Below are 23866 nucleotides of genomic sequence, written 5' to 3'. Positions count from 1 at the left end.
GACTACTGAACAATCAACATGGCACTGCTTCTTTTAATAAGCTTAAATCAAATGTTAAAAATATCATCGCTTACTTCAGTCAAGAACGACCATCCTCAATTTATCAAAACTGTGATTTTAACCTTCAGTAGAAAATATCATTACAGATGTAAAAGCAAAAATAGTGCAGATTCTGGAAGTCTGAAACAAACACAAGAAGTGCTGGAGAAACTCAGCAGGTCTGGCAGCATCTGTTGAGAGAGAATCAGAGTTAACATTTCGAGTGTGATATGACTCTTCAGAACTCTTCTGAAGAAGAGTCACCATTACAGACATATCTTGAGAGAAAGGCAAAATAATGGGGAAGAAAATCACATAATGCATATTCTCTCTGAAACTCAAAATATATTGCATGTTTTAGTCATCCAAGCATCAAAGCCCATCAATTTTTGCAACTATTAATTCTTCTTCTTTACCATTAAGAAATGATGCATACTTTATTTCCCTTTTGCTTCTTTATTTGATTTTCCAATTTCTGACACCGTATCTAGTTTAACGTTTGAATAATTATGAACCACCTTACAAAGCAGTAACATGTATGAACAACTCAAGATGTCATTTCTGAGTTATCCTGCAGACAGGAACATAGTCTTTAAAAGGCTGAGATTCCTTCACGATGGTATTATCACAGCCTTTGTTACCTTTTGCTAATTGTTTTCTATGGCAATATCCTCCAGTTCCCCCATGACAATTAAGTCCAAATTATGGCCCTCTGGTTGCAACTGACTGCTCATTGCACTGCACCAAGTCACATCTTCCATATCTACTCTGCATCCAGTGTGAGAATCAAAAAGTGTTTCAATATATGGCTCATTTCCCTGAACCCCTGTGTGCCCCAAGTCAGTGTTCACCCATTCATGTAAAGGTTTCTCCTTGTCTTGCACATCCAGGAGAATTGCAGGTGCTGACATTTGAGATGGAGACCTGATGGATGATACAGAAGTTAAAGGAAAAGATAGAAATCCAGGATATAACACGTAGGAATTATTAAAAAAATCTAGCGATGTATTTTGACCTGTTGAGGGTATGGACACCTGGAAATATCTGTCAGTTTCTGGGTCGTACAGTGTCTTTGCCTGCACTTGAATTGGGATATCTACAAAAAAATATTGGCCAGATTCAGGATCTTGAAGCAATTTCCGTTGGCTTAGTGGAAATGAATGTACGGATGCAATGGGCTGCACGCTATTTAATGCCATGATGTTGGGTACTGCTGGAATTACACATGAATCTACTGGCTGTGTCGGTTCTGGAGAACAAACCGCGGGCGTTTGTGATATGGGGACGCGTGGGGGAGACACTGGTACAGTGGAGATAGTCGCTTTGGTTTCTGCGTCGTCAACGCTTGGCGTCTTCTGCCTGGCATCAGCCTTTTTTCTCCTGGTGGTCAGCTTCTTGGCTCGGCGTATTGCTTTTTCAGACTTTGGAGGTACAACGGGCGGTTTGCCCGCTGTTTTTGAATCTATACTACATGCTGACTCCGGCCGGGAATACATTGCTGCTGATCTTTCCACAGAAATCTCACGTTTGTCACCCTCTGGATTTCCTTCTGGCAGAAACAGGTTTGGTGCTTCCTTGACGGTATTGGCCTGTAGGTCCTCAGGAACCGACTCAGGGACAGTTGGCCTCACCCCTTTAGTTACTGGGGATGTTTTCGACACATTGTCTTTGATTTTAAAGAAACTAGGCCTCGGTGAGTTTGTACTCCCTCGTACTTCTTGCTTTGAAAAATTGTAGAACTTTTCTTCGCACGACATCTCCAAGGGACTACTGTCTTTCGTTCTATGCCCCGGTAAATCTCTTGCCATTTTCTCTTGTAGGTGACTTTGATATTCTGGAAGAGAGCTTTGATTCTCGGCTTTCCTCCCAGAATTGGATGCCCAGTCACTGAGGGCATAATATTGCAAGTCATTCTTTTCAGTATCTTTGCCCTCGTCAGCTGCAGGCCAACTATTCGAACAACTCCTCTTGGCATTGTCGCCCCTTTCAGCCATTAGATCAACCATCATACGTTGCGTATCTTGATAGCGGTCATCACCTAGGACAAAATAGGACTGGTTCGGCGATTTTATGTCCTGTGTGGCTTTCTCTTTGGCAGAATGGGAAGATATCCAATTGTTGGCCACATTCGCTTCCAACACTGGCCGACAGATGTCTTCTGCTTTTTGCAATGCCAACTTGTCATCTTGCTTTCTGAAATGATTTTCAGTTGGATAGCTAGCTCTGCCCCTGTGGCTGGATGAGGAACACTCTGGTTTTCTGCTGTGATGGAATCTGTTTTGCGTTTCGCCTGCCTTTTCTGGCATCGCCTGTGTTTCCTCTGGGCTTTCTCTTGCCAACGCTGATTTTTTCTGGAAGGTTGTGGGAGGGCAACTCGTTTCCTTCTTGTCAATGAGCATATTCGGCTGGTACGTACACTTTTTGTCCGAGCTTCTCTCTGCGTGAATTTCTGTCGTTATCATCGCCGATCGAGGCCTTGCATTTCTTGTTCGCCAACTGGGATGAGTTCTGGCCTCTTTAACTGTTTGTGGTGACCTTAAGTTAAGATAATCGTCATTTTTCCACGAGTCTGGCTCGGCTTTATGGATAACTGTAGCTTTACCGAGATGCCCAGACGTAGCAGTCACGTTTTTGGCATTAGGCATTTTATCTTGTTTTTCCTCTTCATTGGAATCCCCCATGTGGTTTTCCTTAATGTCTAGTCTTAAAGGTGCGGAAGATGTTCTTTCACTGGCTCGGTATATGTTTTGGTAAATATAATCCTTGTTCTTGCTTTGCTCAGAAAGGCTCTGACTTGCACCAGCATTAGAGTAGGTGGATTTCACTCGTTTTCTGACGTCTTTGAGGTTATAAAGCAGGCTTGATGCCTTGGATTTATAATTCTCACGCAAGTGGTAATCAGCACTTCCTTTAGCTTCATCTCCCTGACCCACAGGAAACTGAATGCCGGGAGGTGTCACTACAATTGTTGACCTGTCCGTCTCATTTGCATTGTGGACAATATTTGGTGTGAGAAGCTTTGAAATGCTGAAGGAGGGACTCTCTTCCCGAGGAAGTTGTTCAGTGTGTGTTGTAAGGTCAGCTGCAGGGTGGCATTCTGTAGAGCTCACTTCTCCACTCACAAGCTCTGTATCCATTTGCCTATTATGGCGTGGATTCCTCGAGCTTCTCCACAGCTGAAACCCCTTTCCCTCGTCCCCATTTTCTGTGGCACCACCACTAGTCTTTTTGGGTCCAACTACCTGCAAACTGTGGCGTTGCTTTGCATTCCCTTTGACACTACACTCAGACGGAACTGAATGAAAGTCTGAATCCTTGCTGCTGGGTGAACAGTTCACCGCTCTCTGAGCTTTGACTTCATTTGGAGATTGCACTGTTCCCAATGAACACACCTTTCTACAACTGAACGTATTGCCAGCGCACAGGTTTTGTATTTGTGCACTGGACTGAAGGTTAACAGTAAGTTTCTCAATATGATCATCCTCTTCAAACAGAAACTTACTGTGATCATGCCAGGATTTGAATGCACTGCACTCACTGTGCAGGAAGTTGCTCTTTGGATCGGGTTTCTTCACTTTGCTGACTACTTCAGATAAACCTTTGTCTGCCTTTTTATTCGAAAGATTGGGAATTGCCACATCAGTGAAGTGGCCTTGCTTTCTGTACTGTGCAGTTTTCATGTAGCTCAAAGGATTGTTTTTGTTGCCTTTTCCTGGTAGAATTTGCTTCTTATTTGCCCAATACTTTTCTTGACAAGCTACAGAAAAACTAGATTTCTCTTTGTGCAAGTTGATGATAGCTGAAGAGTCCCATTGTGCAATGTCCTTATTATCACTGTCCCCTGGTAATTCAGGATGTCCACTCACAGTATCTTGTTTTGCACTCGCCGTGATATCTCCTGGGAAATCATTATCACTTTGATCAAAAGCTTCGATCAGGGAAGAGAGTTTTGACTTTTGCTTGGCCGAATGCTGGCTTGATCCAACAGTTTCGCTTGAGAAGCCAGTTACTGAGCCACGTTTAGCATCGTTTTTTTCGACAGAACACTGGACTGTTGATTCCTGGAATGTGTCAGGTAATTCTTTTGGTTGTTTTTGGATTATCTTCGATGATTTATTACAGTGTTGCAATACACCCGTACAATGCTTGGCCTTGTCTGAACTTGGCAGGTCACTTGTCTGACTCACACTGACAGCCGACGGTGAGCTGGGAATATCCACATCATTACAGATTCCTCCTTCTGCAACACACAAGCTCTTAAAAGCACGCTCTGTAAGTCTACTTACTTCTCTGTCTGTCTCATCCAAAATGCTTCCAGCGCTCGACGTGTCACTAAAACCATCGACGTGCTTAGAACGTCCTTGCATGATCCTTGTTTTTGCTGTACCCCAGTTATCCAAAAAGTCCATAATACTGGGCTGCTCACCAGAATCTGTCTTACTGACACACACACATTCAATTCTACTCTCCTTTGGGATTCTAAAACATTTGGCTTCGGTCTTAAGATTTCTGGAGCTTCTTCATTCTTCATCCATTCAGATACCAAGTCATGAAAGAAATGCTTCTTTCCTATGCAAAGAAAAATACAGTTATTCCTTTTTGAAAGCTTTATCTTTTTGGGCATTATAGCAGTGAATAAGACTTGTACAATTTGGCACTGCAACTTATCATTTGTACTCTTATTAAGTAATACTACAGTGCAGATCTTGCAAGTATTCAGATAATGAGATATAGAAAACAAAAAACTACAAATGTTGTAAATGTAAGGTATAATTCAAAATATTGGAGGCATACTGCTGGTTAGGCAGCATTGGTTGACAGAATATGGCCAATATTTCAGCACAGAACACTTCCTCAGAGTTAAAGCTCATTACAGATGAACAGCATTTAAAATTGAACAGACAAGGTGAAAGCTTCGGGAGAAGAACACATACTGTCTACCCATACAATGAAATCAATAGAATAACCTGTAAAGATTAGGAATTAAACATTTACCTCATTTTCATTGAACTTGTTGGAAACTTCATTTTTTTTTCACAGAACTTCAGTTCAGGAATGATCAAAGACATTTGTCCTTTTGAGGTCATTTCAACAAAGCAAAAGACTCACTGTGGCCAGATACAAACCTATCCACATTTGCTTCTGCTACATTTTCAGAAACTGCATATATATTCTGTGCCTGTGCGCTTCCCCCCACTTCACCAGTCAAAGGAGGAACGCTCCAAAAGCTTGTGATTTTAAGTAAACCCGTTGGACTATTACCTGGTGACTTTGTCCACCCCAGTCCAACACCAGCATCTCCACATCATATTCAACTACTGACTGATATTGTAACATATTCTGCATTTAGATCTTGGCCCTGCTAAGGAGGTTTAATCCTAACACATGGTTTCTTGATCTTACCTTTATCCACCCTCCTCACTGAAATCATCCCTGACTTTAACTTTCTCACCTATTTTCCTTCCCCACTCTCCTCCAACATTGCCACCAATGGCAGGGTTGCCACCTTGCCTGGTCACTGGTGTATTGAGGAGTCAGTGCACACAAACTAGTCAATTTTGTTAACTTGCACTCTCTACTCCACATTAAACTGGAGACATTTATATGGGGATAGGTCAAATCCATTGTAAGAACATTTGAAGAAATACGTCACATTCTTAATTGGAAACAGAGTGATATACTGAGAATTTCTTCGATTCAACAGCCTGACTGACTTCTGTTTAGTTTCAGTTGCTTTGCATAAATTATTACAGTTTATATAACTCATTACAATTAATATAATTGTAATTAAAAATGTTATTAATTTTTTATTAACAGATATTGACAACTTGCTTTACAATGTTCAACAAAAATGTTTTTTTGCTATTGTTGTCTGATTTAGGAGTTGCATTCAGTTCGACCGAACTTGCCTTGAATAGCAGAAAGCATGTTGTAATTTTTAATTTGTTATATATATAATAATATATTAATGAGTATGTTAATCTATCCTTGCTCATTTGATGTTAAAAATGTATGTATAAAAGGAGAGTGGAGAGCTGAATCTGTGGTTACCTTGGATTCATAGACAGATCTATGATTTTATTTTAATTTACTCATGGGATGCAGGCATCACTGGGTGAGCCAGCATTTATTGCTCATCCCTAGCTCCCATTCAGAGGGTGGTGGTGAGCTGCCTTCTTGAACCAGTACTGCCCATATGCTGTAGGTACGTCCCAAAATGCCGTTAGCGAGGGAGCTCCAGAATTTTGATTCAGCGACACTGAAGGAAAGACAATATATTTCCAAGTCAGGATGGTGAGTGGCTCAGAGGGGAATTTGCAGGTGCTGGTGTACCTTTGTATCCGCTGCCCTTGTCCTTCTAGATGACTATTAGTGAGATTGAAAGATACTACCTAAGGAGGCTTAGTGAATTTCTAATGTGCATCTTGTAGATAGTACACTGACTGAGTGTTGGTGGTAGAGGGGGTGGATGTTAGTGGATTTGGTGCCAGTCAAGCAGGCTGCTTTGTCCTGGATGGTATCAAGCTATTTGAATGTTGTTGGAGTTGCATTTCTCCATGCAAGTGGGAAGCATTCCACCACACTATTGATTTGTGTCTTGTAGATTGCGGATAGGCTTTACAGAGTAAGGAGGTGAGTTATCCGCTGCAGAATTCCTAGTTTCTGACCTGATCTTATAGCCCCGTATTTATATAATGAGTCCAGTTCAGTTTCTGGTAGCGGTAACCCTCAGAATGTGATAGTGAGGGATTGAGTGATGGTAATGCCATTGAATGTCAAGTGGCAACGGCTAGATTCTTACTTGTTAGAGATGGTCATTGTTTGGCATTTGTGTGGTGCGAATGTTACTTGACACTTTTCAGGCCAAGTCTGGAAATTGTCCAGATCTTGCTGCATTTGGACATGGACTGCTTCAGTATCTGCTGTACCCTGAAAAAAAGGCATGGTATAGAACCTGACGTAAAACAATTTTAACAAAGTTACATGTATATAGTTCATGAAATCAATTAGTCTATAGGTAAGGTGAACTTATAATAGATTTGATTTTGTCCTAGAAGTAATACTGGAATATTTGAATATTTTTTAATCACAAATTGCTTTCTTATAAATCCTGAGAGTTAATTCTGTGGTTTATGCAAAGAGTCCCATCTCCAGGAAGCACAGATAGGAGGTAGGGGCTATAACATTGCAGCCCTATCTCTAACCTCTGGGCTCTTTGGCCGCAGTTTCCACACCATGAGTCCTCAATTGGCCCATTTACTTTTGCCTTTAGAAGAACCTGTTTATTATAAGAGTTTTATCCCAGAGTACTGGCTCCTATCCAGTAGCTAATTGGAAAGGCTGATGACTGGTGCAGAGCTTGACAATAAGTGATGAGTTAGCTAAGCTTGTAGAGGGTGGTACAGTGATTTGACATATGCCGTTTTGACAACAATAAGTGAGAGATGCTTATATTGTCAAATTGATGCTACAACTTTCTATATCATTCACCCCATCTCTAGTTAAACATGTGGAGACCCAGACTCTTTCCATTTTAACCGCGTTGGTATCACAGACTAACATCCATCTTCAACATTTATGTGGTTGATGTTAGTTAAACTAGACGTGACCTGCTTTTAAGGTAGCCCTGGTAATGAGAAACTTATATATAGAAATAATCTATATAGAAATAAATATAGAATATAGAATAAAGATTGGTCTTGAAACTTCAAGTGATGTGGCTGTGACTATTTCCTTTGGCAAATTGTTCCATTGTTGGATTGTCTTTGGGAAAACAGGTTGTTGATACACTGTCTTGGAAACAGATGGCTTTTCTGGCTTGTCTGAATGGCAATCTTGTGCTCATTGCTTCTGTCAAATTCCTCCAGTCCATTCCATAGTTTATAAAATACAATCAATCTGTTTTCTTTCCCCCTTTGTTGCAGTAATTCCCATTTCAAATCTTTGAGTATACGGCAAGGGTTAAAGATCATGGTAAACCATGGTACATTGTTAACAAAGTAAGAAAGAAAGGCTTGCAATTAATAGTATGCCTTTCATGTTCTCTGCCTTTTCAAGACTCTCCAGAACCAACAAACTACTCTTAAAGTGCGCTCATTGTTGCTACATAGGAATGGCAGCATCCAAGAGCAAAGCTCTTGAAACAGTGAATTAGCAGATGACCTGTTTTCTGATGTTGGTGATTGAGGGAGGAACATTAGAACATTGGCTAAGTCATTGGAATAGCTTGCCACTTTTCTTTGAACTGTTCCATGTGATCCACGAAGGCCACTTGACAAGGTGGATGTAGTCTCAAGTCAACAATTGTTAGTTGTACTTTACAAACTGACAGAATACATACATCATAATTTTCTAAAGAACACATGCTAGGGCTAATTCATGATATTCAGAGCCAAAAAGAGATAGCATCTAGCCAATCATCTCCTCTCCCTAATTTTCGAGTATGGTAGCCAATAGTACCATTCCTATTTGTCTCTCAACTGATATCCACCAAATTAAAATCCATCAAGATGAATTTGATTGAACAGGGACTATCTAGTGTAAGCTGCTCATGGTCAAGAAGCGAGAGATCACATTTGGAAGGACACGCAGCCCGAATGAATGTATAGTTTGTGGAATTTAGAGGCAACATAGGAATTCGGTGCAGAAGGGGAGAGGTGCTTTGTGCTTGCTTATTTTTGGCACAAAGTTTGTAAGTTGTTTTGAACAGGATTAAATTGAAACCCAGGATCAGGGGCGCAGCACAAAGGAGTGACATCAAAGGCCATCCGTAAATTCATTGGTTGGTAATAGCTACCAGTTTGACCATCTATCATAGGCTACTTTCAGATTACAGGCTACTAACTAAAAGAACAGTAGGAATTAAAAATGAAGTAATTAAAATAGAGATGTCAGGCCAGGCGATGTGTTGTAACTGCATGATGGGGGAGCTGGTGGAACCCAGTGTGGTTCATATTGACCACGTCTGTAGCAAGTGCTAGTTGTTTGAGAAACTCTGGCTCTGAGTTGATGAGCTGGAGTCTGAGCTTCAAACCCTGCGACGCATCAGGGAGGGGGAGAGTGACCTGTGTTTCAGAAAGCAGTCACATCCCTTAGATTGAATCCCTTGTATTCTGTCAGTGGTCAGCTACAGGAGGGTGTGACTACGAGCGAGACAGGTAGAGGGATCCAGGAGGTAGTACTGAAAGAGCCTCAGCCTTTGAGCTTTTCTAACAAGTTTGAGATTCGTACTCCCTGTGTAGGTGAGAGTGGGGCGGTAGGGATGATCAGCAAACTGACCGTAATCCCATGGTACATGGAGCCATTCAAGAAGGGTCAGAAAAGAGAAATGTAGCTGTAATTGGGAATAGTGCAGTCAGGGGAATAGATACTGTTCTCTGTGGCCAGGATTGAGAATCCTGAAGGCTGTGTTGCTTGCCTGGTGCCTGGAATCAGGATATCTCATCTGGGCTGCAGAAGAACTTGGAGTGGGAGGGGAAAGATCTAGCTGTTGTAGTCCATGTAGGTACCAATGATATCGGTAGAAAGAGGAAAGAGGTTCTGCTAAGGTAATATGAGCAGTTAGGGGCTAAATGAAGAAGCCACACCAAAAAGGTAACAATCTCCAGATTACTACCTGAGCTATGAGTTAATTGGCACAGGGTCAACAAGATTGAAGAGGTAAATGTGTGGCTCAAAGATTAGTGTGGAAGAAACTGGTTCATATTGGGACATTGGCTGCAGTACTGGGGAAGGAGGGAGTTGTTCTGATGGAATGGGCTCCACCTGAACATACTGGGACCAGAGTCCTGGTGAACTGCATAACCAAGGCTGTGAATAGGATTTTAAACTAAATATTTGTGGGGGAGAGGGAGTGGTGGGGGTGGGGGTAGGTTCAGTTGCATGGAAAACTATGGAAAAAGTTAAAGATCGGAAGAGCCTAGCAGAGGTTATTAAAGCTTCCAGAACAAATAATTGGACACAGGAAAGGGGAAGGTATCTAATTTCAGATACAGCAAATGAGGGGACAACTGTGAGAAGCGGGGAGACAGTAAACACAGGACTGAGGGTATTGTACTTAAATGCACATAGTATATGAAACAAGGTACATGAACTTGTAGCACAGATTGAAATTGGCAGGTACAATGTTGCATCACAGAGACGTGGCTGCAAGGGATCAGGGCTGGGAACTAAACATCCAAGAATACACATCCTATTGAAAGGACAGGCGGATGGCCAGAGAATACATGGTTGTCTTCTTAGTAAGAAATGAAATTAGATTGACAGCAAGAAGTGACATAGATTTAGAAGGTGTAGAATCTGTGAGGGTAGAGTTAAGGGACCAGAAAGGAAAAAAATACCCTGATGAGAGTTTTGTACAGGCCTCCTAGCAGGATGTGGGGAAGAAAATAAAGGAGGAGGTAGAAAAGGCATGTAAGAAAGGGACTATTACAGTAATCATGGGGAACTTCAATATGCAGGTGGACTGGAAAAATCAAATTAGCAGATCTCAAGAAAGGGAATTTGAGGAGTATCTATGAGAATGTCTATGGAGCAGTTTGTAGTAGAGCTCACAAGGGAATTCTGGATTTGGTGAGGTACATTGAGGCATACTTGATTAGGGAGCTTAAGGTGAAGGAACCTATAGGGTGCAGTAACCATAATATGATAGAAGTCACCCTGCAGTTTGAGAGGGAGAAGATTGAATCAGATGTAACTATATTACAATTGAGTAAAGGTAACTGCAAAGACATGAGGGAGCAGCTGGCCAGAGTTGATTGGAAGGAAAGCCTATCAGGGAAAATGGTGGAGGAGCAATTGCAGGGGTTTCTGTGGGTAATTTGGGAAGCACAGCAGAAATAAGTCCCAAGGAAGAAGAAACATATTAAGGGGAGGATGAGGTAACCGTGGCTGACAAGGGAAATCCAGGATAGCATAAAAGCAAAAGAAAAAGCATACAATATGGTGAACATTAGTAGGAAGCAAGAGAATTGGAAAGCCTTTAAAAACCAGCAGAGGATAACTGAAGAAGCAATAAAGGGGGGAGAAATGAAATATAAGAGTAAATTAGATTGTGATAAATATGAAGATTGCGTTAGTATTTTTTGGATACCTAAAAGGTAACAGAGAGGCAAGAGTGGATATTGGACCACTGGAAAACGAGACTGGAGAAGTAGTAATGGTGAACAAAGAAATGGCAGAGGAACTGAATAGGTACTTTGCATTAGTTTTCACAGTGGAAAATTTCAAGAGAGTCAGGGAGCCAAGGTGAGTGTTGTGGCCATCACTAAGGAGAAGGTGCTGGGAAGCTAAAGAGTCTGAAGGCAGATAAATTGCCCAGATTGGATGGACTACGCCCCTGAGTTCTGAAGGAGATAGCTGAGGATGTTGTGGAGGCATTAGTGGTGATCTTTCATGAATCACTGCAGTCAGGGAGGGTCCCAGAGGACTGGAAAGTGGCTAATGTAACACCCCTATTTAAGAACGGAGGGAGGCAGAAGGCAGGAAACTGTGGGCCAGTTACCCTGATGTTGGTCCTTTGGTAAGATTTAAGAATCCATCATTAAGGATTAGATTGCAGAGTACTTAGAACTGCAAGGTAAAACAGGGCAGAGTCAGCACAACTTTGTCAAAGGGATGTCATTGCCTGACAAATCTGTTAGAATTCTTTGAGGAGGTAATGAGCATTTTAACAAAGGAGATCCAGTGGATGTGATCTATTTGGATTTCCAGAAGGTCTTTGACAAGGTGCTGCACAGGAGGCTGTTAAATAAGATAAGACCTATGGTTTTAGGGGCAATGTTCTGGCATGGATAGAGGATTGGCTGACTGGCAGAAGGCAGAGAGAGAGTGGAGATGGAGAGGTCTTTTTCAGATGGCAGCCAGTGACTAGTGGAGTTTCATATGGGTCAGTGTTGGGACCGCAACTATTCATATTGTGTATTAACGATCCAGACAAAGGAACTAGAGGGCTAGAATACAAGAACTGAGATGTACTGCTGAGGCTGTATAAGGCTCTGGTTAGACCACATTTGAAATATTGTTAGCAGTTTGGGCCTCGTATCTAAGGAAGGATGTACTGGCCTTGGAGGGGGTCCAGAGGAGGTTTTACAAGAATGATCCTAGGGATGAAGGACTTGCCTTCTTGAAATGAATGTTAACATTGCATTTGCCTTCCTAATAGCCAGCTAAACCTGCATGTTAACCTTAAGAGAATCCTGAATTAGGATTCCTAAGTCCCTTTGTGCTTCAGATTTCTGAAGACTTTCCCATTTAGAAAATAGTCTACACTTCCCTTTTTCCTACCGAAATGCATAACCACACACTTTCCCAACATTGCCTTCCATCTGCCGCTTCTTTTTCCACTCTCCAAGCCTGTCCAAGCTCTTCTGCAGCCTCCCCACTAATAGTGTCATAGAATCATAGAGATGTACAGCACAGAAGTTGACGCTTTGGTCCAACTTGTTCATGCCGACCAGATATCCTAAATTAATCTAGTCTCATTTGCCACCATTTGGCCCATATCCGTCTAAACCCTTCCTATTCATATACCCATCCAAATGCCTTTTAAATGTTGTAATTGTAACAGCTTCCACTGCTAACTGTGGCAGCTCATTCCAAACACACACCCTTAGGTCCCTTTTAAATCTTTCCCCTCTTACCTTAAACCTACGCCCTCTAGTTTTGGACTCCCCTACCCAGGGGAAAAGACCTTGATCATTCTCCCTATCTATTCTCCTCATGATTTCGTAAACCTCTATAAGGGCACCCCTCAGCCTTTGATGCTCCAGGGAAAATAGTGCCAGGTTATTCAGCCTCTCCTTATGGCTCAAACCCTCCAACCCTGGCCATAGACTTGCACATCTTTTCTGAACCCTTTCAAGTTGAACAGCATCTTTCCCATAGCAAGGAGATGCTATTGTCCCTCCACCTGTCTTTGTGTCACATGCAAACTGAGCAACAATGCCCTCAGTACCTTGATCCAGATGTTTAATATTCCTGTCTGAAACCACAACAAATTGCGTAACCTCAGCTGGGGTCCCGTTGTAAGAATGGCTGTTAACAATAGAAATGTGAAGGATAATTTGAATAGTAATTAGAGTGCCATATGCCTAATGCATTTTAGCATAAACATATTTATTTGATGTACTTGAATAAAATATTTATACATCAGTTTCATAATATTAAAATACTTCTTTTCAGTTTACTTATGAACAGGTTGTATTCACTACATATTTCACACAGGCACCCGATCAAAAATTTGTGTGTGAAACGTATCTGAAATATAAATTGACTTAAGTGTTTTAACACTGTAAAATGTCTGTTATCAAACTTATCTCCGTATCGTGAGATATCAAGAATTGATTGAATTAATTGAAATGCTTGAACTCAAACAGGGATTGTCTGCTGACAACAGCCCTACCAGCAGAAGGCAGAGTGGACCACAAAGTATAGGATCTCCTGACTAACTACTACTTACTGAAGTGTCAAAGTACTGGACCGTCTGAAAAATATTTGAGAGCATATTGTCTGAAACTGAATCCATGCCACCCCTGGATCATGCTTTGGTAACACTGATACATTGCATGTAATGAAAAGAGTTTGGAACAGGTGCGTCAGGATCCCCATGCAGTCTCCTGTGGCTGCTTCTGTTTAGATCTCCTCAATGGGTAGATCAGAGATTTAAATTATTCTGTAAATGTGGGTCCTGCAGGAATTTTAACCCTTTCCCTTGCAGGCCACCGTCCTTGTGAGTTGCTGGTCTTTTCTCAGATCAGCTACAGGCAAGTTCAACTCTTGTTGCTTGAAAACAAGAACTCAGGTGCAATGTTCTGGTGGCTTTGCAAATAAACTGTGATTTACTGTACCTGTATTCTTCCTTTAGTGCCTCTATTCGCAATGACTGAATTTTGGTAACAAAGAAAGATACAAATTAAGGCAAATTTGGCAAGAAGCACGGAGAAAAAGTGTGTTATTGTGCCAATGAGAGCCATTAATTCCTCATTCATTGATGCTTCCTCTAGCGAGGTCAAATGAGCAAGCTACTCGTGCCTTCCCCTGAGATGAAAAACTAAGCTCAGCCTGGTAGATATTCATGGTGGTTGGCATTGTCATTTCATGGACAACCACCAAGAGCATTCAGAGTCTGTTAAAACACAGCTGAGTTAAGACACAGAGGTCAGGCTTTGAGCCTGGAACAACTAAACTTTGCAAAAAGCACAAAAATTGAGACCATATTTTTATTTTCAGATTTATCAATTAATTTTCCAATTGTAATTAAAAACATACACCTGTCAATAATGTCCTAATGGTCACTTTGAAACAGATGAGTAATTTGTGTTTCAATTATAGTCGAATAATAAATAGCACACATTCATACATGACAGACGATAAGTTTCTCCTTAAACGTACCTGCTGTGTCAGCTGTACTGGTAGAGCTTGTGTGCATTCCGACCAGGTTCCTGTACATTTAAAGCCTCCTGTCCCACCTTCATTTGGTCTCATTGCTGCCCATCTATAGCGAGAAGTTAAATTTAGTGCAATGAACTAGATCCTTTGCTAGTAAAACTTTGATTAAGCATAGCTGTAACCTTCAGCAATTTTGACATTACTTGAACTTTCTCAGTCCATGGAAAGGGACCAAGCCAGAAATGCTGATTGTAAACTAATACACTAGACAAAGAATATTAAACTGCTGATCTTCCAAATTTTTAATGTACTGTAAATATATTAGCTTGTCCCTGATATATTTGACAATTCGATGTAAGGGCAGCTTCAAAATAGAAGACACAGCAGAATTTGCTTTTGTTAAAAGTAAATTATGGTTTTCTACCCCCTTGTGTTTCCCCTTTTGTTCTTCTAAAAGGCCTGCCTCAAGCTGAGCAGCGGCCACACAAATTGCAGGACACCCTTTCGTCCCATGCATGTGCTGAAGCTGTCAGTGCGGCAGCCTGTACAAAACAGAACAATATCACAGTCAAGCTGAGTCCTGTCTTTAACTGATGAATGCGCATACTCACTGTTTTTGGCAGGATGCCCACTGTGACTGGGATGCACAGCTGGATTACATCCCTGTGCTAACGCTACTGCTGTTCTGCCTGACCTTTACTAACCCCGCACTGATCGAATCTGGGAACATTCTGATCGCAAGGTCTCCATTGTAATTGAATGAAAAGCTAAGAAATTGCTGACTCCAAGATAGCAGCGTTAATGCTAAGTAGTGTATCGTTGCACTTAGCTCATCCAGTGATGTAACTGATTTTTTGGTATGATTTACACTGCATTTTCTACTCTGAAAAAGTGACAGCGGGAGTATAGAGATGGGATGGACATGTTCGGTTGTAAGTAAGCATTCTCAAATGGCTGAATTGGTTTGTATTAGATTGTATGAGTCATGCAGTTATACAGCACGGAAACAGACCACCACTTCCTCTGGAAGTTCATTCCACACATGAACCATTCTTTGTGTAAAAAAGTTGCTCCTCATGTATTTTTTAAGTCTTTCCCCTCGCACCTTAAAAATATGCCCCCTAACCTTGAAATCTCCCACTTCAGTGAAGAGACACCTGACATTCGCATTATCTATATCCCTTATTATTTTATAACTCTGCTGTAAGGTCATCTTTCAACCTCCTATGCTCCAGTGAAAAAATTTCCAGCCTATCCAGTCTCTTCTTATAACTCAAACCCTCCATTCCAGGCAACATTCCTGGTAAATCTCTTCAGAACCCTCTCCAGCTTAATAATATCCTTTCTATTACAGGGAGACCAGAACTGGTCTGAGACTGGTTCATGTTAATGAAACATTCAACATCTTAGATGCTATCAACAGGGCATAGAGTATAAGAACAAGGAGATTCATAGAATCCCTACACTGTGAAAACAGGCCATTTTCCCAACGTGTCCACACCGACCCTCTGAAAAACATCCCATCCAGACCCATCCCTGCAACCCTGCATTTCCCATAGCTAACACACCTAACCTACACATCCCTGAACACTATGGGCAATTTAGCATGGCCAATCCACCTAACTTGTACATCTTTGGGCTGTGGGAGGAAACTGGAGGAAACCCATGCAGACGCGGGGAGAACATGCAAACTCCACACAGACAGTCGTCCGAGGGTAGAAGCAAACCTGGGTCTCTGGCGCTGCGGGGAAGCAGTGCTAACCACTGAGCCACCGTGCTGCTCATGTTGATTATGTTGAATATATATATAACACTGGTTCATCCTCAGCTGGAATATTGTCAGTTCTGGGCACCCTACTTCAGGAAGGCATTGGAGAGGTTGAAGAAGTAATAATTTGCTACATGGTTAGTGGCAGGATTCTCGGCAGTGTGGAGGAATAGAGGGATCTTGGGGTCCACGTCCATAGATCCCTCAAAGTTGCTACCCAAGTTGATAGGGTTGTAAAGAAGGCATATGGTGTGTTGACTTTCATTGGCAGGGGAATTGAGTTTAAGAGCCGTGAGGTTATGTTGCAGCTCTATAAAACTCTGGTTAGACCACACTTGGAATATTGTGTTCAGTTCTGGTCACCTCATTATAGGAAAGATGTGGAAGCTTTGGAGAGGGTGCAGAGGAGATTTTCTGGGATCCTGCCTGGACTGGAGGGCAGGTCTTATGAGGAAAGGTTGAGGGAGCTAAGGCTTTTTACATTGGAGCGAAGAAGGATGAGAGGTGACTTGATAGAGGTGTACAAGATGATCAGAGGCACAGACAGAGTGGATAGTCAGGGACTTTTTCCCAGGGTGGAAATGACTATTACGAGGGGGCATAATTTAAAGGTGATTGGAGGAAGGTATAGGGGAGATGTCAGAGGTAGGTTCTTCACACAGAGAGTGGTGGGCGTGTGGAATGCGCTGCCGGCAGTGGTAGTGGAGTCAGATACTTTAGAGACTTTTAAGCGACTCTTGGATGGGCACATGGAGGATAGTAAAATGTAGGGTATGCAGGGTATTTCGATCTTAGTAGGATAATAGGTCGGCACAACATCATGGGCCGAAGGGCCTGTACTGTGCTGTACTATTCTATGTTTTACGTTCTTAACCCAGTCCGAGATGAGCAAAAAATGGAACAATCAAAAGGACAAAACCATTGTCCCTGCTACAAACTTTCTTCCTTGGTTCTCAGACCCATCCCCCTTCCTGGCTATTGTTTCATGCTGAACCTTGACATCATTATTGGACTGTAAATCAAAAACATAGTAACAGGCTATTCAGCCCATCAAATCTGCCCCACCATTCCTGGATCATAGCTGATCATCCCTTCAACAACATTTTCCTGCATTATCTTTGTAACATCATTACTGTCATTTGCCTCTAGCAGCCTATTGATTTCTATCTAGAAACTTCGCAGGTTGAGCTTCTACAGCCCTTTGGATTAGAGAATTCCACAATTCACCACCCCCTGAGTGAAGAAGTTCCTCCTCATCTCAGTCTTCAATAGCCTATGCTGGATCCTGAGATTGTCCCCTGGTTCTAGAGTCACTAGCCAGGGAAACATCTTAATCTATATCTACCCTGTCATACCCTTTAAGAACTTCGTAAGTTTCATCGAGATCACCTTTCATTCTTCAAAACAGGAGAGAATACCGACCAAATCTCCTCAATTTCTCCTCATGAGCCAGTCCCATCATTACAGGTAATAATCCGTTAAATCTCTATTGCACTCCCTCCATGAAAAGTTATATACTGTGTACAAAACTGTACAAAATCCTCTAATGCAGCCTCACCAAGGCTCTATACAACTTTAGCAAGACATCTTTATGCAAGTCCCCTTGAAGTGAATGCCATCATAATGTATGTATGCCTTTCTAATTGTTTGCTGAAACTGCATGCTCGCTTTGCAGAATCGTGTATAAGGACATCTAAATGCCTTTGAAAACCTACACTTCCCAATCATTTTCATTTCCATTTTGTCAAGCATTATTTTTCCTTCATAGATCCATGTTGACTATGCGCAATGTTGTATTTACTTTCCAAATATTCGGTTACTGCATCATTTATAATAGACTCTAACAATTTCTTTATATGGAAGTCAAGCTAATAAGTCTGTAGATTACCACTCATAAATCATGCTACTTTCCAATTATCAGGATCTTTACAAAAATCTATAGAATTATGGAAGATAAGTAGAAAAACATCCATTATCTCCATTGGTATTTCCTTTCAACAGTCTGGGAAGAAGCTCATCTGTTCCAGATAATTTACCCTTGATCCACATAATTTTCCAAGTGCTACTTCTGTATTGATAATAATTTATTTTAGCTCTTCAGTTACACAAGTCCCTTGGTTGCCCAGTATTTCAGAGGTAAATTAACCATATAGTTTCTCTGCCATTTTCCTGTTCTTCATAACTTCTCCTATCTCCACCTGTAATTTGGCCCACAATTGTGGAGCAGAAGGCATGCCCCTGTCTGCATCAAGGGTGCTGAGGTGGAGATGGTCAAAAGTAACAAGTTCCTGGGAGTAATGGTCACCAACAATCTGTCCTGGTCCACCCACGTTGACACTATGGTCAAGAGAGCACAGCAATGCCTCTACTTCCTCAGGAGGCCAAGGAAATTCAGCATGTCTATAAAGACTCTTAAATTTTTTTATAGATGCACCATAGAAAGCATCCTATCCGGATGCATCACAGCGTGGTATTGCGACTGCTGTTCCCAAGACTGAAAGAAACTGCAGAGAGTTGTGACCACAGCCCAGATCATCATGCAAACCAGCCTCCCATCCACTGACTTCATCTATACTTCCTGCTGCATCTGGAAGGCAACCAACATAACCAAAGATCCCTCCCAGCCTGGTTATACTCTCTTCCACCCTCTTCCGTTGGGCAGAAGGTATAAAAGTTTGTATACGCATATGAACAGATTCAAGAACAGTTTCTCCCCACAGTTATCAGACTTTTGAATGGATTTCTTTAAAGTTAATGCTGATCTTTCTCTGCACCTTCTCTGCGGCTGTAACATTGTATCCTGCACTCTGTTCTGTTTCCCTAATGCACTCGTATACTATGATCTGCCTGTAAAGCACATAAGACAACACTTTTTACTGTACCTCAGTACATGTGACGGTAATAAATTAAATCAAATCAAGTTATCCTTGTTAATCTTTTTCCCTTCACATTATGATAGTAGAGTTTTGCATTTCCTAGTTCACATTTATGTTCTCTTTTCCCTTACCATATTATTTTTCTGGTCCTCCTTTGTTCAGTTATGATCCAGGGTTCAGGTTTATCACTGTTTCTAGCATTCTTATAAACCACTTCCTTGATCTTATCCAATCTTTAACTTCTTTCACTGATACACCTTTTCCAGTGGGTGTTTGTGTTGTACAGGAATTAAGATCAGTTGTAGGCCTTGCAGTATTTTTTTTAAATATTAGCCATTGTTTGTCTACCGTCAAATTTTTTTACAGCAGTTTCCTAAGCTATTTTAGGTAATTTGCCCCATACAACTTCATAGCTTCCTTTGCTCAGATTAAAGACGTTATTTTCAGAAGGAAATATGTTGTTTTTGAACTTTATATAAATTTCAATCATATTATGATTGCTATTTCCCAGATGTTCATTTACTGCATGGTGATTGATTAGCCTTTTCTCATTACACAACACTAAGTGCAGAATAGTCCAATCTTTCTTTGGCTCTTGAAAACACTGTTCCAGAAACCCAGCTTGTACACTTGCCAGAAATTTATCCTCCACAGCGTAGCACTTACTTGGTTCATCTAGTCCATGTGTAAATTGAAGTGACCCATTATTCCTCCATGAACACATTAAATGCATCTCTAATTTCCTGATTCATAACGTGCCCAACAACACATAGTTTTTTCTATAAACAGTTCTCACCAACATTTACTTCTTTGTGCTGTTTCTTAGCTTGACCCAAACAGGGATTCTACATCTTTTGTCCTTCGACTGAATGTCCTCTCTAACAACATTACTGACATCATCCTTATTAGGTTGGCTACCTCACCTCCTTTTCCTTTTGTCTGTCCCATTTCGGTCCTATTTGATGCTTTCCATTGTCTCATCAATCTTCTATTTTTGCTTACTATTGTTCTATATCCTTTTAGTGTTCTGCTTTCCTTGAATCTGAGTCCCCTCTTAGATTCCTATTCCCTTACCAATTCCCAACCAACAGCGCTAGTAAATTTCCCTGTGAGAACCTTAAGCCCAGTCCTTCTAAGATGTGACCTATCCATCTTGTACAGGTTCCACCTGCCCCAGTACTGGTCCCGATATCTCAGAAATTGAATTGCGTTCCTCCGACACCAATTTTCCAGCCACATTGTCAATCTCTCAGTTCTCCTGTTTCTATGCTCATTAACATATGAGACCATGAGAAATCCCAAGAGTGTTGCTCTCGAGGACCTGCTGTTCAATCTTCTTCCAGACTCCCTGAAGTCTGCTTTCAGGACCTCATTTCCCTTCCCGCACAACTCATTGATATCAACATGCAGCAGCATGTTAGTTCAGTGGGTAGCAATGCTGCCTGACAGCGTAAGGGACACTGGTTTGATTCTACCCTTGGGAGACTGTGTGGCGTTTGTACGTTCTTCCAGTGGCTGTGTGGGTTTCCTCCAGGTGCACTGGTTTCCTCCCGCAGTCCAAAGATGTGCAAGTTAGGTGGCTGTGGGGTTACAGAGGTGTGTCTGGGTGGGGTCAGTGTGGACTTGATTGGCTGAACTAGGGATTCTATGACATGGACCATGACCCCTGGCTGTATACTGTACCCCAGAGAATGTTCCCCAGCCATTATGTTGTATCCTCGATCCTTGCACCAGGAGGCAACATACCAGCCTGGAGTCATGTTTGCAGCTGCTGGAATGTCTGCCTGTTCCCCTAATGGAAGGATCTCCTGTCAGTACTGCTCTTCCACTTTATTCCATACAGATGGTAATGACACCCTGTTTTCATTACTGCATGTGCTTCTCACATTCACTGTCCTTGGCTTTTTTTTTCATTAATTCATGGGAAATGGATATTGCTGACCAGCATTTATAGCCCATCCTTAACGGTGTTTGGGAATGAGGTGGTCAGCTGCTTTCTTGAACCCACTACAGTGCTGTGAGGTAACACGGTGTAGAGCTGGATGATCACAGCAGGCCAAGCAGCATCAGAGCAGCAGGAAAACTGACGTTTCGGCTCGAGACCCTTCCTCAGAAAACATACACACTTTTCTGAGGAAGGTTCTCGACCGTGTTTTCTCAGATTCTCCAGCATCGGCAGTTCCTACTATCTCTGTAACAGTACTGTGAGAAATGGAATGCCAGGATTTTGACACAGTGACATTAAAGGAACTGTGATGTAGGCCTGGACTTCCATCCTCAGGGGAGTGGGCAAATCCCCAACTTAGCCTCTAGGAGGGGCTGGAGGGGGGGAATGGTGTGAGACAAGTGTAGTCTGCAGTTGGGCCAAATGATCCATGAAAACGTCTGGAGGCAGTGACAGAGGCTGCCAGGTATGGGGAGCATGGGCTAACAAACCCTGTCTTCATGCTGTGGAATGTTGCTGTGTCCCAAAACATTCAGATCCTCCAACCCTTACTCATGTTCCTTCACCCCATCACCTTCCCACCCAACCCCCATGCCACCTCAAGACCTCACTTCCCCCTATGGCCCATGATGCCTCCCCCATGTCAGGTTATGCTCCCACTCACCGCCAACATCCCAGCAGACCCCCCATTAAGGGCAGGAATCTCACTCACTGAAAGCTGTTGCCAACCAGAGCTGAAGAAGGGTCCCAACCCAAAACGTCAGCTTCCCTGCTCCTCTAATGCTGCCTGGCCTGCTGTGTTCATCCAGCTCCACACTGTGTTATCTCTAGAGATTAGTCGTGTACTTTCTTGGCTCAGCAGCACCACTGGCACGACGACCACCTGAGACCTTGAATTGACATAGGGCTTTGGTGAGACATGAGTGATGGTGGGACAGTGCTTGCAGAGTGTGTGTGTGTGTGTGTGTGTGTATTTATATGGATGTATGTGTATGTGTGTGTGTATATGTGTATGTGTGAGTGTGAGACTGTGTGTGTGTGTGAATGTGTGAATGTGTGTGTGTGTATGTGTGTGAATGTGTATTTGTGTGTGTGTGAATGAGTGTGTGTGTGTTTGTTTGTATGTATGTGAGAGTGTGTGTGTGTGTCTACATGAGTGCGTGTGTGCGTGTGCGAGAGTGTGTGTGTGCGAGAGTGTGAGTGTGTGTGTCTGTGTATGTGAGTGCGTGTGTGAGAGTGTGTGTGTGCGAGAGTGTGCGTGTGTGTGTATGTTGGGAGAGGGGATGAAGGTTGGGTTGAATGGACAGTAGGATTTGGCAACAAGAGCTGCTGGGGCTGTTAGTGGTCCTTGTCTTAATTGTGCTGGTTCTCTCGACCAGACACCCAGATTGAACAAGATTGTCTATGGCCTTCCTGCCATGGGTTTAATCCTAGTGGAGGTGAGAAGGTGGCACCAACATTCACTGCCACCCTCTCGTCTAATTAAATACTCCCCATCACCAAATCTTCCACAGGGGAGGGAACAAGGTTCCACCTGATGTTCTTCATCTCCTTATGATTTTTCTCCCTTTAATTAAGAGCTCTAATTTTAAAATAGAAGTTAACCTTTAACTCCTGGAGACTCCAGAGCAGTCTGGTGTGTTTGAAACCCTAAGTCTAAGTAAGGCGAATTCTGAATGTGGGGGAGATCCCATTATCTTGTGGAAGCTTGTCCACTCCAAGTGGGTTCTGCTCACCAAATAGTAGCCCATCTTCAACACAAAAAGAAGAAAAGTTAAGCACAGTGTAAAAAAATGCCAGTTTCCTCCATGACATTGTTTATTTCACAGATCAGTATAATACCAGTCAAACAACTAGTTAGATTTCTATTGTGCAACATTCTAAGCTGTTGCTAAATGTAAAAGAGCATTTTTGCAAGTACTTTACATTTGTGCTTCAATGGGATTGATTTAGTCTGGTCTATAATGAATTTGATGGGATTTGGAAAATCCGCTGTTGCATTGGAATCCCCACTATTTCCCAATCCGCTGTTGCATTGGAATCCCCACTATTTCCCAGGAACGTACTATACGTTTTATATACCCTATTTATTCTGAAGGTCAGCATGCACGGACTGTGCCAAAATCTGGCTGCTCCAGGCATGAACTTGGCTGACATTCATGGTACAGTCCATGATGTTGCCAACATTTGCACAGATCTAAAACAGACAGAGGACTTTGATTTATATACTGCCTTAAATGTAATAGTGTTTCACATATGGCTTTACAGGAGTGTTAGAAAGAAAACTTGACACCAAGCCATTGGCTTGATGATATCTTTGCTTTGGGAATGCTCTAGGAAAGACCTGAATATACATCTTCTATCAAACTCTAAATTCCTGGATTTCTCTGAATAGAAGATCAGCTCCCTGTATGGGACTACATTGATGACATTGTAAGAATCAGCTCTTCTGTTCTTTTTTGCCTGGTGAACTCTAACATAGACCTTGAGATATTGGAAGTTAAAACAGTGGAAGAGGGAGGTGGAAAGGGAAAGGGCAAAAGGTAGTAGTAGATGTCAGAAAGGATAGACATACACAGTGAGGAGCTCTCTTGGGAGCCAATTGTCCACGAGCCACCTTAGAAGCACTAGCCATTCAGATCAGATCTCTTCTAAAGCTCACACACAAAGACCACAAGGAACACTCATAATAAATAAATTGACAACATGAGGCAAAAATTGAATGAAAAACATGACTTTTATTTCTTAAGTAGTTTGTAGTACACATGTTAGATGATTGTTAACTTATTTAGAGAAGTATATTTCAGTTATGAGGAAGGGTCACTGCACCCAAAAACATTAACTCTGATT

At 42.0% G+C, this 23866-nt stretch overlaps 1 protein-coding gene across 1 annotated transcript in view; it reads right to left on the bottom strand.

Annotated features, from left to right (window-relative positions):
- Positions 1-487: 487 nt before the first annotated feature.
- LOC109930544 (cardiac-enriched FHL2-interacting protein) overlaps positions 488-23866 on the bottom strand; it is a 65009-nt gene continuing 41630 nt past the window's right edge. Inside the window, exons 3-4 of the mRNA XM_020530022.2 lie at positions 14431-14533; positions 488-4608 (exon numbers count right to left, since the gene is read on the bottom strand). Coding sequence (XP_020385611.2) covers positions 687-4448 — 3762 coding nt within the window. The 5' untranslated portion in view covers positions 4449-4608; positions 14431-14533 and the 3' untranslated portion in view covers positions 488-686. The remainder of the gene's footprint in view (positions 4609-14430; positions 14534-23866) is intronic.

This window comes from Rhincodon typus, chromosome 34, assembly GCF_021869965.1.
Source record: "Rhincodon typus isolate 14 chromosome 34, sRhiTyp1.1, whole genome shotgun sequence".
Lineage (NCBI taxonomy): Eukaryota > Metazoa > Chordata > Chondrichthyes > Orectolobiformes > Rhincodontidae > Rhincodon > Rhincodon typus.
This window is presented reverse-complemented; position numbering and strand designations above follow the sequence as displayed.